This window comes from Tachypleus tridentatus, chromosome 1 (assembly GCF_004210375.1).
Source record: "Tachypleus tridentatus isolate NWPU-2018 chromosome 1, ASM421037v1, whole genome shotgun sequence".
Taxonomy (NCBI): Eukaryota; Metazoa; Arthropoda; class Merostomata; order Xiphosura; family Limulidae; genus Tachypleus; species Tachypleus tridentatus.
Genome location: NC_134825.1, coordinates 90,628,584 through 90,647,747, shown reverse-complemented (window position 1 = coordinate 90,647,747; position 19,164 = coordinate 90,628,584). Strand labels below are relative to the sequence as shown.

General features: G+C 36.3%; 1 protein-coding gene across 2 annotated transcripts in view; it reads right to left on the bottom strand.

Annotated features, from left to right (window-relative positions):
• Positions 1-19,164, bottom strand: part of LOC143255371 (protein max-like) — a 44,981-nt gene that overhangs the window by 22,600 nt on the left and 3,217 nt on the right. Inside the window, exon 2 of one of the 2 annotated variants that reach the window (XM_076510922.1) lies at positions 915-1,001. The exons of the other annotated variant lie outside the window; for it this stretch is intronic. Within the exon in view, the coding sequence (XP_076367037.1) occupies positions 915-1,001 (87 nt within the window). The remainder of the gene's footprint in view (positions 1-914; positions 1,002-19,164) is intronic. 2 annotated transcript variants of the gene reach the window in all.

The following is a 19,164-nucleotide window of genomic DNA, read 5'->3' as shown; positions in this document are numbered from 1 at the left end:
TAAACAATTGGTAAGAATACCAATTTCACAGCAAAAAGGTATACAAATATATTTAACTTTTGTTAAAAATATACAAATTAATGTATGAAATTACATAACTACAAATTAGCCACTTGGTTAAACTGCACAACCTCTATATGAGTTTGGTATTTATTGCAGCACTAGTTGGAGTGTTTAATTTTTTTTTGTTTGGGGGGGGAAGGATATTTGCATGCAATGATCCTATAAATGATGTCCATAATCCTACAGAATTGTGCATATCCATTTTAACTAGTTCAAGCCCAAAGGAATGCACATATAAACACAGTTTTCAATCAAGTTCACACCTCCTCAAATGTTCACAAACTTCCAGAGCAGAATATGTGGCTACATGAATTTTTTGGAAGCTATTGTAAGTCAAGAAAGTGTTAACATTCTTTCCTAATAAGCAATACATATGCACAACATGTTTGTTAAGACTCATATCAAACTTGATCAATGCAGACAGAGTGAGATTTATTACAATAAATTCCATAATATTTTGAGAAATATATTTTTTTCAGAATATATTTAAACTACTACAAAATTTCAAAGTATATTATATTAACTACAAATATTAAATATAAATGTAAGAAAACTTCCAAACCAAGAATATATATAATTATTTATTTATTTAAATGCATTTTTTTTGTTAGAATGACTTTCAAACACAGGCATCAACATGTATCTCAGAAGAGCTGTCATCAAGAACAGGCATCAACAATTCTTACAAAACTATTATAACTACATGTATTAGAAATTATTCAACCATAAACTATCAGCACGCTTTCAAAAGAGGACAATGTACACACACACACACTTTTTTTTTAGAATGAGTCAAAAATTAAGCAAGAGTCAGCACATTTCCAGAGCAGGTTTCACAACAAAAACCCAACCTGGCTAGGAAACTGCTTGCTTCCATTCTTCAGAGGTCCTCTATCACTCTCATTAGAGAATGGATATCCTCCCTCTATGTCTTCATCCTAGAACAAAAATTCCAGGGGGAGGGAGGAATTCTAAAAAAACACCTTAAAATTGAAATCTAAAATTTGTGACATTCAAACTTTTTCCATATATATATATATATATATATATACTTCATTTATTACTCACAAGGTTTTTCTAGTTACGAAAAAAACAGTTTTATTACCATATTTGCTGGTGTATAAAACAACCCTAGATTTATTTTTTTTAGTAAATTTAGCGCATTTTTTTAAAATTTAGTGCTTAGGATGACTTATTGTCAAGAAAGTCTAAGATAAAACAATTTTTATCAGTTATTTTTAAACTGTCCTAACTTGTACTTTGGGGTAATCAATATAACCACAATTTTTTTTTAATGCTCTTCAAGTGCTGTAGCGTATTCATTGCAGCAATTAATGATGACGAAAAACCCACTCAAAATAAAAATGTATTCTCAAGATGGCTGGTAGGGGTATTAAAACTTTAATTACAATAAAGTACAGAACAATGTTGATTTTCTTTGGACATCTCCAGGTTAACAAAGAGAGTTTTCAAACTCACTAAAAAAAGTAACCATTGTTCTGTACTTTATTCTAATTAAAGTTTTAATACCCATACCAGCTGTCTTGATAATACAGTTCACTGCAGCATAAGCTAAGTCACAAATATGTAATAAATAACTTTACAAAGTTTATCACAGTTGACATTATCTATTACAAAAAAACTAAACCTTATAGTGATCTACTATAAAAACACATTTACAACACTAGTGCATGTTAGAAAAGCCAACTTTGTCTATATAATATTAGCAATATTTTACTATAATAAATGAATCAATACATTTAAAATAAAAAAATGTCTGGATAGATTATCACTAGCATGCAAGATAAATAACTTTTAGTTATAAAGAATTGAAAAAAATGATACAGTCGTAAATACATTATTGTAATGTTGCAAGTGGTATGATGTCAATGCACTTACTCAAAAAAAGAAAAGAAAAAAGAGAAAGATCAACAAGTTTTGGTTGAATATGCTGTTAACAAGAGTTCTTACTGGAACTTTTTCTTTGAACTTGTGTACAAAATGATGGATAAAATCAAAACATTGTTTTACAACTAAAATTTATTGTCTTACATACTGGTAAATACAGTAATTAAAAAAATAAATGAATTTTTTTTAGTTTGCCAATTCTTGTATTATTAGTTATTGACACCAATGTTCTGCTGCATTTTGCTGATACATTTTCTAAGAAAAGGATAATTTTTGTATTCATCAGTAAATATTACTTTATTCAGTGTATTTTCACTGATACAGATGTTTTTTTTACACACACACACACACACACATCCTCTTACAATGATTCCCAAATGATATGAAACTGTCAGGACTGACTTAACTTTGAACTTGAATCAAAGAAGATATAACAATTGAACATGGAAAATATATTACATAGACAGTAAATGATATTGGAAACATAAACCAAGTGATCCAAAGCAGGTATATTTTACACATTATTTGATAAATTTGGTCCTGTAGTTGTATCTGTTACAAGCAAGTGAGCTTACTCTGGAGAATTTAGGTGAGAGCTCTTCTATACATTTCTAATTGCTAAGATGCATCTTCTACACTATATACAATTTTAAAATGACATGCAGGCATATAGGACAGCTGGTTAAAGTTGTGTATCCAAGCAATTAAAAATGTGATATCACTTATTAAACATCACATTTTTCTATTCAAATAATTTACAGTTGTATCAAAACATACAAGTAGTAATGTGATATTTCCATGTCCACTTTGTTTTGAAGTAATTTCCAACTACAAAAATGTTAGAGTAATAAACAATGTGATAAGTTAAAGGAAGATGATGTTTGGAAAAAGGTTGGTTTTCCAATTCAAATTGTTAGACAAAATAACAGTACTAAATTGGCTTGTATTGATAAGATGGATAAGATGATCTACAGAGTGGCTACTATACTTGTTTTAACTTTTCAAAGAAACTAGCACTTGATCACCATCATGCAACTTATAAAACTAAAAATGTAACCACAGTGAGAAGCTAGACTGTGGCAGGGTTAAACATAGCTAGTCTGGAATTCATATTATAACCCAAGCTAATACACGAATTGAACAGAGGAAGGTTTAGCAACCTGTTAAGAGCTCTGCAAATCTCTTTTCTTCTACAGAATAATTTTTTCTGGAGAAATTATCAAAAAGCCAGATTTTTACTTTTTCTTAGCAATGAGATAAAACATAATAAAATTCCCTTTATCAGGAAGAAGACTGGTATGGCAGTCTTTCTTTAGAGCACTCAAAAAAGTTTTTTGTTTGGTAGTAATATTTGGAATCTAAGCCTTGCTTTTGTATAAAGACAACTTGATGTAGTTATACATCTATCACCAACTTCATATAGTTAGCAGCAGGCAACTTTCTCAGGTTAATAAATCCCACCAAACCTTATAGACACAATGAAATTCCTTCAAACTTTTTTTAAAAACATTTTACAACATTATATATCCAAAATATATCTTACTTTTTTTACATTAAATTTATAAGTGTATTGTTGAATATGTCATTAACAAATATTTTCTTAATCTACAATGAACATTTTGTCTTTACTAAGAAGAAAACTGCAAAGTATTTATCAAACTCACTGATGTACTGCCAGAGAAAATAGCAATGCAACAAGAATGGGAAAACATTAATGTGTTAAAATAGTAGGATAAAACAATATCGATAATTAAATACATTACAGTCATTAAATTTAAAAAAAAACAGTAAACAAAAATTGCTCATAAAATCACATCTTTTAATTCATGAAATAGGCACAACTAGACATAATTACAATCACAAGTAATACCAAGAAGCAAGCAGAATTTATGAAAATATTATACTTATGGAATATATACAAACACACACACTATTATTTGCAAAAAAAAGTTCTCATATAAACAACTGCCTACCACTTTATTAGTCAGTCATGAAAAATTCCCTTTTTCTAGAAGTGCATAAGTTACAAAACAGCATACTTCACCAATTTTCACACATAATGATTAAAACATTTAATGATCTACTTTATTACTTAAAAAATATGCTATTAAACACACACACATATACAGCATTATATTTTTTTATTAAAAGATGAGGAATGGCCTTTGCTTTCAATAAAGAATCTCAAAATAAATGTTTAAAGCTAATCTCCAAATACAATAAGAAAAATTGAAAAAGCTGGTGTCCAAGTGTAAAATAAAATTTATATACATGTGAATTAAGCTGCACAGTAAATTAAATTAAAATTTGTTAATATTATCTAAATATCTCAGAAATAATTAAAATAATACCTTATGAAGAGGAAGAAATATGCCAGAAATTCCATTTTACTCAACAATTAAGTCAGATTAATTCAATTTTTAAGCCTTTATTAAAATCAACTTAACTTCAAAAACAAACTTATCTAAACTATCATACATAATATAACTACCCAATAACCATATCACTGTAAGTAAGCAAAAGGTCATGACTAAGAGAGTTGCATTCAAAATTTAATCAAGCCACTTTATTACCATGATATACAAATAACCTTGGTATCAAAATGTAGTTAATAAAAACAAACTTTTAATGTTATACAAGTTTTATATTCTTAATTTTATACAGTATTTCAAGAAAAAAGTCCTCAAAGAACCCCCTATAGTATGAGAAATATGACATTTGCTCTCCAGGCCTTCCCTCTTATTTAGTTACCACCCCTATGAAAAGTACAGCCTAACATAAATTACTTATATTGTTGTTACACAGACAAAGCATAAATTTTATTGCTCTCAATTATTTGTTTTATAAGCCATAAACTAGAAGATCAGACCCATTTGCCACAGTCACCTCTCTTCCACAAACTGTCAATAGTTCACTCTGTTTTACACTATTATTTGTACCTAATAGAAAGTTAAAAGTTTTAATCAATCATATGATACACATTATTTTCTGTACAAGAAAAACTGTACTTTGCTTCCCTTTCATAACTTATTCCCAAGGGAAACACATTAATGAGCTCAGCCAAATATTTAATGGTTCTTACCACAGACAAAACTTAGTTATAGAACGTTTTTCTTATGTTACTATTCTGCATTATAATTGAGTAAAAAGAATTATTTAACAGGGTAATACTATTAGTATAAAAAAGCATGGTTAAGTTTGACAGCTGAAAGAGAAAACAAATAAGGTAGTTACTATATTTCTTGTTTGTCATATGTATTCTTTGTTATCATAAAACTAACTAAGGCATAGAAATTAGAAACTTATTTGGTTAGATATAATAAAGATTTTTTTTTCATTATTGCATATGTTTGCAACCAGCTCATGCATTACATAATTCTGTATGGTAGCTTAAGATACGTATTCATCAAAAACAACTTGTGTAACAACATTATTAGTTAGATGCAAGTCAAAAGACAATAAAAATATATAGATACACTCTATGACCAAAGGGTTGAGGACATCCCTTCTAATTAGTGGGTTCAGCTTTTTCAGCCATACCTGTTGCTAACAGGTGCATAAAATCAAGCATACAGCCATGCAATCTCCATAAACAAGCATTGGCAGTAGAATGGGTCGTACTGAAGAGCTCAGTGACTTTCAACGTGGCACTGTCATAGGATGCTACCTTTTCAAATTTCTGCCCTGCTAGAGCTGCCCCATGTCAACTGTAAGTGCTGTTATTGTGAAACAGAAACATCTAGGAGCAAAAACAGTTCAGCCATGAAGTGGTAAACCACACAAGTTAAAGAACAGGACCACTGAGTGCTGAAGCACATAGAAATCATCTGTTCACAGCTGCAACATTCACTACCAAGTTCCAAACTGCCTCTGAAAGCAATGTCAGCACAATAACTTTTTGTCACGAGCTTCATGAAATGGGTCTCCATGGCCGAGCAGCTGCACACAAAACTAAGATCACCATGTGCAATGCCAAGTGTTGGCTGAAGTGGTGTAAGATACGCCACCAATGGACTATGGAGCAGTGGAAACACTCTCTGAAAAGATGAATCATGCTTCACTATCTGGCAGTCTGACGGACAAATCCAGGTTTGGCGGATGCCAGGAGAACGCTACCTGCCTAAATGCATAGTGCCAACAGTAAAGTTTTGTGGAGGAGGAATAATGCTTTGGGGCTGTTTTTCATGGTTTGGGCTTGGATCGTTACTTCCAGTAAAGGGAAATCTTAATGCTACAGCATAAAATGACATTCGAGAGAATTGTGCACTTCCAACTTTGAGACAACATTTTAGGGAAGGCCCTCTTTTGTTTCAACATAACTGACCCCACCAGACCTCTAACCCCTTGTAATCACTGGGGACACTCAAGCCATTGACAAATGAATCAGTGATGAGCCTACTGAGGCCCATGGAGTAACCAATAGTTAAAGGAGAGAAAGGAAATGAACAAGGAAAGGGAGGTGTAGAAATATGCAGGCTCATCTCTGGTCTCCAATGAGTCAGGAAAACCTCCAAAGACATTTTGCCTTAACAAAGCAGCCATATGGGCAGGTGAAAGAGAAAAATAATCATGTAAACATGGATAAAGGCAAATGAGTCACCACCAAAAACCCCCCTGAAGAACGACGAAGAGCCTGCAACAAAACATGATTCAAAGAAAGGGAACAAATAAAGGTAGAAGAATGGGAGGTTGATGCAGGAAAAGTGAGGTTGTGGAAACATGACTGAAGTAGTTGGATCAGAATCCCACAAAGGTGGAAGTGAATCCAACTGCTGGGAGTCCAATTGGTCTACCAATCAAATAGCATAAACCCCTTTAATCAATGAAGTGAGGAAGAAGATATTGGCCAAAAGGTTTCCAACTTGAAAGGTGAGAATAAAGATCAAATGTAACATATCTGGTTAATTTACTCCAGAAAAAGAGGAGGCCAAGTGCTGTTCCAGTGGAACTAAACACGACTATGTGGCACAGGTAAGGGCAGGAAACAGGAAGTCAAAATACACATCCTTATGTTCAGGTACTTTTGAACAAGGTACAAAAAGAATTAGCAGACAAATCAGGAGCCTGCATGAAGATAGCCAACTCCTAGCAAATGAAGGCTATAACAGCTCTTACCAAAATTCATTTCAACAAAGAGGAAAAGTAGAAAAGTCCAAACATAAAGCTCCAAAAAATCATGTATTTTAATAAAAAACAAGTAATGCTAATGTGAACGAACTAAAAATTCAGAACCCAAATGTATTAAATGTAAAGAAAAACAAAGTTCCCATAAAAAATAAGGAATTGACTGAAAATTCCATGAAGGAAAGCAAAAGCACAAAACATGTCTGAAAACCACAAGTAACTAATCAAGAAGTGATCTGAGCAAAACTGCATAGAGTTATAGTCCTCTGGTGCGGGTTGTTGCATGCTCATTTACATGCTATCACCACATATTAGGGAAGGTCAGAGTATCAAGGTTAGTGGCAAGCAAAAACTTCCACATATAGAGGGTATTACAAGCCTGTAAAAACTATTGTGTGAGTAAAGGTAAGATATCCTATATAAAATCAAGTGAATCTTCATAAACTTTTGTCAGATGTGGAAAATAAATTTCAGCAAGTAAAGTTTTTTTTAAACATTTTGAGTTCTGCTGTTTCTTATGATTTCTAACTATATATATCATTCACCAAAACCTTGTAAAAATTCAACACCCTAACTCGCAGCTTATTTCCAGTGACAGTATCTAAAAAATGTAACCTTGAATTAAAATAAATCAAACAGAAAACATGTGAAGTCACTTTCAATGTAAGCTAACAAGTTGTACACTTACTTGTAGGATTTGCTGCAAGACCTTCATATCAAATCCAACAAACTGTTTATATTCCACCACTGCATGAAGGCCTACTGTATTTCTTTGTTTTGCTCCCAAAAGTGGTACTTAACACATTACCTGCTGATTCACCCTACAGGATGCAGTCTGCTACCAGCAATTAAATGAAAATGCAAATGTTGTATGCACTGTACTGCTTACAAAAACTCACCATGCCTTTATAGCAACCATAGTCAATGGCAACTGTGATTTGGCAAAATGAAATCTACTGCAAAAAGGGTAACGAACACAGTAGATTGTATCTGCTTAGTTCATAACAGATCTCTGTTTACCAAATATAACTATATGATAAATAAAATGAACTTCCATTTCAGTAACATATTTTTACTTAACCATAAATGCACACACTTCATACCACTAATATAAAACTACAATGTGTTCAACTATAACCTAACTAGTGACATACAGAGTAGTTACCATCTCTTAACTTGTAATGACTGTCTACATATATCCTAAAATTCTATTAGTTTTATTACTAGCAAGAGATTGAGCAAAACTACTTATGGTATTTGCCAACTGATTAATCAACTACATTTTACTAACTGCCAAGTAAAATGTTCCTCAATTCAAAGTATAAACAAGAAGGTTGACAGCAGATGCTGTCAGTTAAGTTTATTTCTCTCTATTCAGCAATTAAAAAAAAAATATTACATACCACAAGCTTTGAACTCCCACATATCTACACTCAACTAGTTCAAATGTATCTTGCATGTTGAATCATCATGTGACAACCTTCCACAAATAAGTATAACACACTCGTGATGCATGTGAATTCCTCTACTTGGTTCTACCACACTATCACTTCAAATTTTACCAGAAAATGAAAGTATCAGTTCTCAGTGTGAAAGTTGGTTGGTTGACTTGGAGTTTTATGACACAAAGCAGCTAAGCTATTTGCACCAAACATCCAGTAAAAAGTTAAAATTAAAGGAAATTTAGTAAAATTCATAAAAGGAAATTAAAGTACAACAAAACAAAGTTTAAAAAAAACAAATAGCATAAAAACCAATTTTTACATCTAGTCTACAATGTTAAGAGAAAAACTACAGTAATACAAGTTGTAAAGGGCTTTATGTAGCATAACTGTAATAATCATAACTCGCCAGGAAGTCTAACAGGTAAGTACAAAAACTATCATCAGTCACCTAAAGTTGGTATTTCCACTACTGGTTCCAAGTTATTTGATGTTATGGCCATTTTCAAAAAGTAATAAAAGATTTAAAAGACTTGTAGCAAAAGTGGAATAATAATGCCAGGACAACTAACGTGTAGTTAAAACACCAGCATTAGTCACCTAAAGTTGGCCTTTCCACTCCTGGTCGAGTCATTTGACGTTATGGCCATTTTCTAATTTCAAATTGAACAAGATGGATTGTGATTCTTAAAAGGGAGCCATTAAAAAAGGTTTAATGTATAAATAAAAAAAACTTATAGTATTAAAAAGATTAATGACCATTAAAAAACTAAAAACATTTTCATAGCAGACACCATCTCCATCATCAATAACATTGTCTAACGTTATGGACAAACATCTAGACAGAACATGTTTAAAATGGTGCCATCTTTCAGTCATAATGAACAGCAAAAAAGTAAAATGTGGCTTGTTGTGACATGAGTGTTACACAGACCAAACATTTGTGCATCAGTTCCAGATAAAAGAAAATGATGAGTTAAAGAATTGTGACTAATGCGTTGTCTGGTTAAAACAACTTCCTCTTTCCAATCCTTACAGAAGACAGCCAAAGTCTTATATATAGAAAATATATTACACAGAAGAACAAACAACGTTTCGACCTTCTTCGGTCATCGTCAGGTTCACAAAGGAAGAGGTAACTGACCGGAAGCTGATCACATGTTTGAAAGGGGTTGTGTAACTGAGTGTCGGAATGTAGAGGGCAGTGTTAGATGTTTGAATATATAATTTTATTTATTTTATTATATTAATATAGGTATAAAGGCGTTCCTTTATATTGGTTTATTTTGGGCTTAAGTTGTTGTATAAGAAAGGCTTCTTTAATTTTGCATTTGTTTATGTTTGTTTCTTTATTTAGTATTTGAGTGTTTTCTATGGTTATGTTGTGTTTATTTGACTTGCAGTGTTCGAAAATGTGTGAAGGTGACTTTTTATGTTCTTTGAATCTGGTTTCCATTTTTCTACTTGTTTCTCCAATATAGAAGTCGTGGCAGTTATCACATTGTATTTTATAAATCATGTTGGTGTGGTGTTTGTCAGTGTAGTTTTTACATAGTATAGACCTCAGTTTTGTGCCTGGTTTTTGAATAAACTTGGTGTTAACTGGAATGTCATATATCGTTACTAGTTTTTGCCAAATGTTGGTTATTTGTCTGCTGATGTCAGGAATATATGGTATGCAGCAGTATATGGTTTCGTGATTTTTTGATTCGTGAGAAAAATTTACTTTTGTTAGTTGATTTTGCTTTCTGTCTAGGTGTGTGCGTATAATGTTTTCTACAGTTTGTGGAGGAAACTTATTGATGTTGATGGAGTATTGTTTTATTTTGTCTAATTCATCATTAATTTTATCTGGTGAGCATAGTTTTATGGCTGTGTTTATTTGGTTTCTTTGTATGGTGGCAGGTGAATGTTGATGTAAATGTCAGAACAAGGATGTTTGTCAGCATCGTAATTCCATCTTTGTAAGTGGAAATACACCTCACTGCAGAAACTCCTTGAGTTGAAAAACCAGCAAGAATTTATGACTCAGGAATGTTCTTCAAATCCCTCTCAATAATAACTCCTCGTGATTAATTCAAAGTAGCATGATGTGTAATCTCAATAGGTAAAACCCCAATTGCCTTTGAATACAAGAGTTCACTGTGTTGAGATGTAGATTTTCCACCAATTTCACCAGAGCAAAGATTTTTGACTGACTTTGAAGATCCAGCAAGTCCCTCTAGTCCCTTCTGAATGAAAAAGGGAGACATTTGCCCTAAAGGTTTGTCTGAAAGAGAATGTAATATAAGAAAATTAAGTACAACAGGTGTTACAGACGTTGAAGACTGCTGCTCAGAATCTTCAAGACATAATAGTTTACCCATATTTTTTACTATATCATTTAAGTTTTTATTTGGAGGATCCATGATGAAAAAAAGAATATTTTGGTGCCCACTGACCCCACCCACCATGCAGCCTTATGCAGGGATGCACTACAATGTCAAACAAGGATACTGCAGCAATGCCAGGGTTTCATGAGCACTATACTCAAACACCAACATCAGATACAATGCCCACAACACCTATTCAGAACATCCAATACTGGTACTTGGTTGAGCCTAGCCCAAGTGGACCAACCAACTGACAAGGGGAACTACCCCAAGACTGCCCATCTACAGGAATTCAAGGCTAAAGTGGTTTGTTAGGGTTGGACCCCTGAACCACCAAGAACCTCTTTTCCCTTCACTGGTCATCATGCATGGCAAACATGTGGGTAGATGTTTAGATCCCAAAGGAAGTAAACTGAAAGAACAGAACCTACCCTGGGAGTCCCCTCACCACAAACAGGAATCCACATTGATTAGGTGGAGGAGCCTATATGAAGGAAAAAACAGTGCAACATCCTTGAAAGCATTCAAAAAAACTTGCTATAAAAACATATCCTCACGGTAGAGAATCAAACATGTAGAAAGACAACACAACGTGTGTGTAATATGTATACACATGCACACTGGGTATACTCCGATCCCAATGTAGAATCAGGTGTCACTGACATGGGTGAAAAAAATGGAAGGAGCACGTCCCTACAGGAGAGAATAATAATAGATAGGAATTCAAACCACCATGTAACAATTCTCAATCCCATAGAGTACTGGAATGTACATTAAAGTAAAAAAAAAAAATGCACCCTAGCTGGTCAGGATAAGATACACAGTACATGGAAAGTCAACTGCATCCAAATCCCAGACTGCTGAGAATCAACATGCATGCAGGGGTACAATGAAAATCACACTATCTTAGCCTCAAGTCCAGCTGATCAGAGGAAATATCTAGGATGAAGAACAGTTGTTTGAGTGGGGGAAAACTCCTGAAGCAAATACCAATAGCAAAAAAACATTCCACTGACATTATTAAATATCCATAAAAGAAGGGTGAATAAAACAAGCTAAAAAAAAAAGAAGAAGCAATCTGTCTGGACAAACTGAATCTCTTCACCAGTGACTGGAATTAACCAGGCATGTAGGTGAAGTATCAAGAGAACAGCTCATTATAAAAAGCTTTGTGGAGACAGGAGAGACAACCTGTAAAAATTTTTAATGCACCCAGAACATAATATGAAAGCCAAGCGTGCTGGTTCAGAAATGGAAATCCAGGTCATATCATAAAAACAACAAGGACTATCACTGTAGAATGAATCATGACCAAACAATTCTTAGAAAAAAAAAAAACCAAGACCTGACATATGGCCAAAAGCTCCAGGATGTTGATATGGTATGGTCTTTCAGCTAGCAACCACCAATCTCAAGCTTCCTGACTGACCAATGTCCTTGTAGCTCTGAAAGAAAAAGGTTCCACGAATGTATGCAAAACTGGACCATGGGGAGGAGGGCAAAGCATAAAACCCTCTGATGTGCAACCCTTTTCCATCAACTGCTGCAGGTCAACTACAGGATAAGAAGGAAATGAAATAGGAGCCTCCAATGGATCCTGTGCAAAATTACTTTGGTCATGCATAGTCCACTGAAGAGACCTCATATGTATTCTCTAACCAAGGGGATAAGGGCTTTCATAGAAGACCACATCCTAAAAAGCAACAGAATCTTGGAAACTGTAAGAGAGGAGCAGTAAGAGCATCGAGAATTGAAAGCTCCATCAAAAAAGTCAAAGAGGAGAATGTTGGACCCAACTGAAACGAGTATTGAAAAAAACACCCAAATGGACAAAATATTGGGTAGAAAAAGTATGAGTTTTCCAATTTCATTAGCCAACCCTCATAAACTACTTCTAGAAGCAGCAGATGAGTGTGATGGGTGAACTTCTGTTTGGAAAAAGCTAACAGAAGCCAACTGTCCAGTTCATGATAGAAGTACAATGCTCAAGCATGCAAATGCCAGGCAAAAGTCTTGACAATCCTACAAAAAAAAAAAAAGTTTATTAATCTTGCATCCTGCTCTACCATGTCAAACATACCAAAGATAGTGTCTTAACTAATGAGATATTGGGATATGCAGGTAACCATTCACAGCTTTAGTCATCTATATACTCAGAGAGAAAGACTTACCATTAAACACTGAAAATCAGGGTAGAACCAAAAATTAATTGAGGTTAGACAAATTGATCACAGACCACAATTTCCCAGTGTCCTTGGGTACCACACACAAATTAGAAAACAAATATGGAAAAAGATGATTAACAGCTTTGATGGCCTGTTGGGAGTAAAGATCTTGTAGCACCTCAGACAAACATAAACTGGTAGTAATGGGTAAAAAAGAAATATCTAAAATTACAAAGAAAGGTAAAAAAATGGTTGACAAGTCACTCAGATAATACTCAAATAATCCACATGTCTGTAGCAAAAGGGGGAACAAAGTCAGTCTGACTCCCCATTCACTTAACAATTCTTCTACTGAAATTACATACAGTTAATTTACAAATAGGACCAACTACAACTTTGTCTCTCATATCCTAGCTAGCCAGTTGAGCCCTGTTACAAAATGAAAAATCTCATTAGCTCTAGTTGTAGCATTGATTCATTGATTGATTTAGTGTTTTATGGCACAAAGCAGCGAGGCTATCTACGCCAGACATTCTGTAAAAATGTAAAAATAAATAAATAAATAAATGTAGTAATAGACATAAATGGAAATGAAGGTAAAACAAAAAAGTATAAAACCAATGTTGACACCTAGTCTACAATGTTAAGATAGAAGGCAGAGTATAAGAAGTTGTAAGGTATTTACTCTAGCAAAAAGGTAATGATCATAACCCGCCAGGAAGACTAACAGGTAAGTTCAAGAACTACCGTCAGTCACCTGAAGTTGGTCTTTCCAGTCCTGGATCCGGGTTATGTGTCATAGCAACCAGTATCAAAATGTAAAAGAATAGAAGTTTTAAAAGATACATAGCAAAATTGTAACAATGAGTAGCCAAATGTCCAGTAAAAAGATAAAGTCAAGTAAATGGAGTAAAATTTGTAAAAGTAAATGAAGGTAAAAACAAAACAGCAATTAAAACAGAAAATGATGTAAAAACCAATGGTGACATCCAGTCTTCAAAGTTGTAAAATATTTACTCTAGCAAAATGGTAATGATCATAACCTGCCAGGAAGACTAACAGATAAGTTCAAGAACCACCGTCAATCACCTGAAGTTGGTCTTTCCAGTCCTGGTTCTGGGTTATCAGTCAATATGGCCAGTACTAAAAAGTTAAGTAGTGAAAGTGTGAAATGATATGCAGCAAAAGTATAATAACAACTTCGCCAGGATGACTAACAGTAGTTCAAGCGGATAGTTCAAACAGTAGCGTTAGTCACCTGAAGTTGGCCTTTCCAGTCCTGGTGTCGAGTTATTTAATGTTCTGGCCATTGTCCAATGTCAAATTGAAGGAGAGAGATTAAAACTGTAAAAGGAACCACAATTAAAAGGTGTAATGAATAAATATGCAACACTTAAATGAGATTAAAAGATTAATGGCCATTAAAAAATTAAAAACATTATCAATGGACAGAGTCACCATCACCAATAACTCTGTCCAATGTTACAGACTGACCCTGGGAAAAAATATGTTTAAAATATTGCCGTCTTTGAGAATTGTAACGATGGCAAGAAAGTAAAACGTGGCTGATAGTGATTTGAGTGTTACACAAACTACACATTGGTGCATCAGTTCCAGATAAAAGAAAATGATGAGTTAAAAACTGTGACCAATCGTAGCCTAGTGAGAACAACTTCCTCCTTCCGAACTTTACGGAAGCTAGATGGCCAAAGTTCAATTTTGGGTTTGATTTGAAAAAGTTTGTTGTCGCGTTGCTCACTCCAAGTGGACTGCCAGCTGGCACGGAGCCAAGCCTTGAAGACAACACCATAGTCCATGTATGGAATAGGCATAGGAGTGATGGTGCTGAAGCAGACATATTTAGCTGCCATGTCTGCAAGCTTGTTCCCGCTAATACCAACATGGCCTGGTATCCAGAAAAACTGGATTCAAGTAGCTGCTAATGAGAAATGGGCCAGTTGGTTTGAATATCAGCGAATAGGATGTGAGCTAACGTGTAGCGATTCCAAGGCAAGTATAGAACTAAGCGAATCAGTATAAATAGTGCAGTTGGAGTACTGCTCAGCTGCAATATGATCCAGGGCAAGAGATATGGCATACAGTTCAGCAGCTGTAGAAGGGATTCTGCGTGCAACTACTGACCCATAGCAAACCATAGCAGAGCCCACTGAATTACCTGATTTGGAACCATCTGTATAAATGGGAACTGAATGATTGTTTGAAAGATATTCATTGAATAAAAGACAGTACTTCCAATCTGGAGTATCTGCCTTTTTTAGGTGACTGAAAGAAAGGTCACATCTGGGGGCTGTAATAAGCCATGGTGGGATGGGCCGACCTGTGGAATCTGCAATGTTATCCAAGGACAGACCCAATTCATCCAATTGCGCCTGGATGCGAAGGCCAAACGGAGCAATGACAGATCGTCTGTTCTGAAAAAGTACTGCCCACTGAGAAAGGAAAACACATTTCCAGGTGGGATGCTTTGGTAAGGAATGAAGTTTCGAAGTATATTGTAAAGATAGTTGCAAACAGCGAAGGTGTAGAGAAGGTTCATGAGATTCAATGTATATACTTTGAACTGGAGAGGTACGGAAAGCCCTAGTGTAGAGTCGAAGTCCTTGGTGATGAATGGGGTCCAGCATCTTTAAGGCCGAGGGTCTGGCAGAACCATGGACCATTGATCCATAATGGAGTTTCGGTCTAATAAGAGCACGATATATCTTTAACATTGAACAGCGATCTGCTCCCCAACTGGTAGAAGAGAGAACACGGAGGATGTTCAGTGCTCTTGTGCATTTGACCCGAAGCTGCTTTAAGTGTGGTATAAAGGTCAGTTTACGATCAAAGATAAGCCCCAAGAACTTGGTCTCCGGGACCACTGGCAGCAAAACTTCACTGATATGAAGTTCAGGATCAGGGTGAATACCCCGTCGACGGCAAAAGTGCATGCATACAGTTTTGGAGAGAGAGAAATTAAAGCCGTTCGCCAGAGTCCACTTCCGTACACAATTGAGAGCAGTTTGTAGTTGCCGCTCAATATATCTCATGTTTGACGACTGACATGAGATGTGAAAGTCGTCGACATACAGCCCATTCGCAACAGTGAGAGGGAGTTGTTCAGTGATGGCATTTATCTTTATACTGAAGAGTGTAACACTCAATACACAGCCTTGAGGGACTCCAAGTTCCTGTACAAAAGAACGGGAAAGTGTCGAACCCACACGAACTTGGAATCTCCTGTCCATTAAAGAATTTTTAATAAACATGGGTAGATGGCCACGTAACCCATATGTATGGAGGTCTCGCAAAACGCCATACCTCCATGTTGTGTCGTAAGCCTTCTCTATGTCAAAGAATATTGATACAAGATGTTGGCGGTTGAGAAAGGCTTCTCTGATAGATGTTTCAAGATGAATTAGGTGGTCTGTGGTGGAGTGCTGTCAACGGAACCCACACTGGGTGGGCGAGAGGAGGTTGTTTGAATCGAGAAACCAAACAAGACGAGCATTAACTATCCTTTCTAAGGTCTTACAGCAATTGGACGGTAGTTTGAAGGTATCTTGGGATCTATCCCTGGCTTAGAAAAAGGTAAAATAATAGCCTGGCACCAGGCATCAGGAAAAACATTCTCCTGCCAGATCCGGTTGAAAACAAACCAAAGGACATCAAGAGAAGCAGGAGATAGATGGTGCAGCATGTCATAATGAATATCATCAGGTCCAACAGACATACTGGCAGACCGATGAAGGGCCATTTTTAGTTCCACCAGGGTAAACGGACAATTATAGTCAAAGAAACAGTCAGTTCGAAAGGAAAGAGGTGATCGCTCTGCCCGAGTCTTGATGGCCAGGAAGGTGGAGGAACAAGCAGAAGTGCTAGATACCCGGCAAAAGCTTTCACCTAGAGTGTTAGCGATGTTCCGAACATCAGTCACCTCCTGACTATCAGAGAGTAAGATCGAGAGGGGGACAGAATTGTCGTGCCCATTAACCTTTCAAATCCTGTCCCATATGATCTTGGAACTGGTGGTAGAAGATATGCTGGTTGTGAACTTAATCCAAGATTCCTTCTGGCTTTGACGTCTTACCCACCTAGCATGTGCACGGGCCCGTTGGAAAGCAACCCGGTTTGAAAGTGTGGGATATCTACGAAAAGTATCCCAGGCCTGCTTTTGAGCCTTCCGTGCTAAGTAGCAAGCAGGATTCCACCACGAACGAGGATATCGTGGAAAACGTGTCGAGGTTTTAGGAATACACTGAGCAGCTGCATGTGTAATACAGTCAGTTACCGCTGCTACACAGTCGTCTATTGATGGCAGGATCAAGTTCTGCGAGAGCAGTGAAAGTGGACCAGTCTGCCTGATCCAGCTTCCACCGGGGCACGTGGGTAGGGTGGCATCGACCACGGCCAGTCTCTCTCAAAGGATCGGAAAATGATCACTGCCTGGTGGATTACTGTCAACCCTACATGAAAAATGGGAGAATAATGAAGGGGAGCAAACTGAGAGATCAATAGCAGTAAAGGACTGACTAGGTGCATGAAAGTAAGTGGAAGAACCAGTATTGAAAAGAGAAAGATTGTGATCAGAGAGCATCCGCTCTATAGATCGGCCCCTCCCACCAATAATAGCACTTCCCCAGAGGGGATGATGTCCATTAAAATCCCCTAGGATTAGAAATGGAGATGGCAATTGTTCAACGAGAGCATCAAGATCTGATTGATCATATGTCTCTCCAGGAGACAGGTACAGAGAACAAACAGTGATGGTATGACCCAAGGAAACACGGATGGCTACAGCCTCCAAGGGTGTGTTGAGTGACAAAGACAGGGTGGGCGCGTGTTGATCAACCAACAGTGCCACCCTCCATGTACTCGACCATCACACAACCTGTCATTTCTGTACAGAGAAAACTGCCGAATGGAGACAGTATCAGCAGTTTTGAGAAATGTTTCTTGTAAAGAAAGACAAACAGGATGGTAGGAAGCAATCAGCGTTTTGATATCATCCAGATTAGAACGTAAACCTTGACAGTTCAATTGTATCAAGGTGGCCATTTTTAAAACGGGTAGGTGAAGTGGCTGGAGAACCCTTCGGTTTACAACCACGTCTTTTTTCTTTACTGTCTTTAGTCGGTGTAGGTCTATCAACATCCATGGATCCTGCTCTGGGTCGGGTGGGCAGGTTTTTGTTATTGGAAGGGGAATCCAGTGACTGAGGATGCGAACGAATAATTGTTTTGTCTCTTGTGGTGGGAGAAAAAGATGTATCAGAAGAAATGCCTGTATTTGAAACTGAAGGACGTGGATCTTGAGGTTTGTTGGAAGGTATGGGATAAACAGAGATGGGTGTGGAAGTCAATTCATCAACCTTTTTAACCATGGAGGTCAAAAGGCTTTTCATTTGTTTTGAAAATGATTCTCTTAGAGGCACAGAGAGATCTGTCTGCACTCCCACTGTAGTTGTGGAATGAAGTGCAGCAGCATATGTCGAGATGGAGTTGTGGACAGCAATTTCGAGCCTCAGGATAACTAATGTTATGTGTCGTTTTCAAATGCTGCACCTCTTTTTCCTCCAACCATTTTGGGCAAGAATGAAAGTAAGAGGGGTGAGAACCATTGCAGTTTACGCAATGTGGGTTCATGTCACAGTCATAGGCACCATGGTCCTTGCCTCCACAACGAGCACATGTCAGGGAACCACGACAAGATGTCTTTGAGTGGCCGAATCTCTGACATTGGAAACATCGAAGAGGGTTTGGTATGTATGGCCGAACCCTGCAAATGAGATAACCTGCCTTGATGGTGGCAGGTGCACGCGGTGAAGTAAATGTTAAAACGAGGGTATTTGTTGGCAGTGTAACTCCATCTTTGCGAGTGGAGATCGCCTCACTGCAGAAACCAGTGGAGAGACCAGCGAGAATCTCTGACGGGAGCGTTCTTCAAATCCCTTTCAGCAATAACTCCTTGTGAAGAATTCAAGGTAGCATGGAGTGTAACCTCAATAGGTATATCCCCAATTGCCTTTGAATTCAAGAGGAGTTCACTGTGTTGGAATGTGGATGTTTCAACCAATATGTCACCAAATCG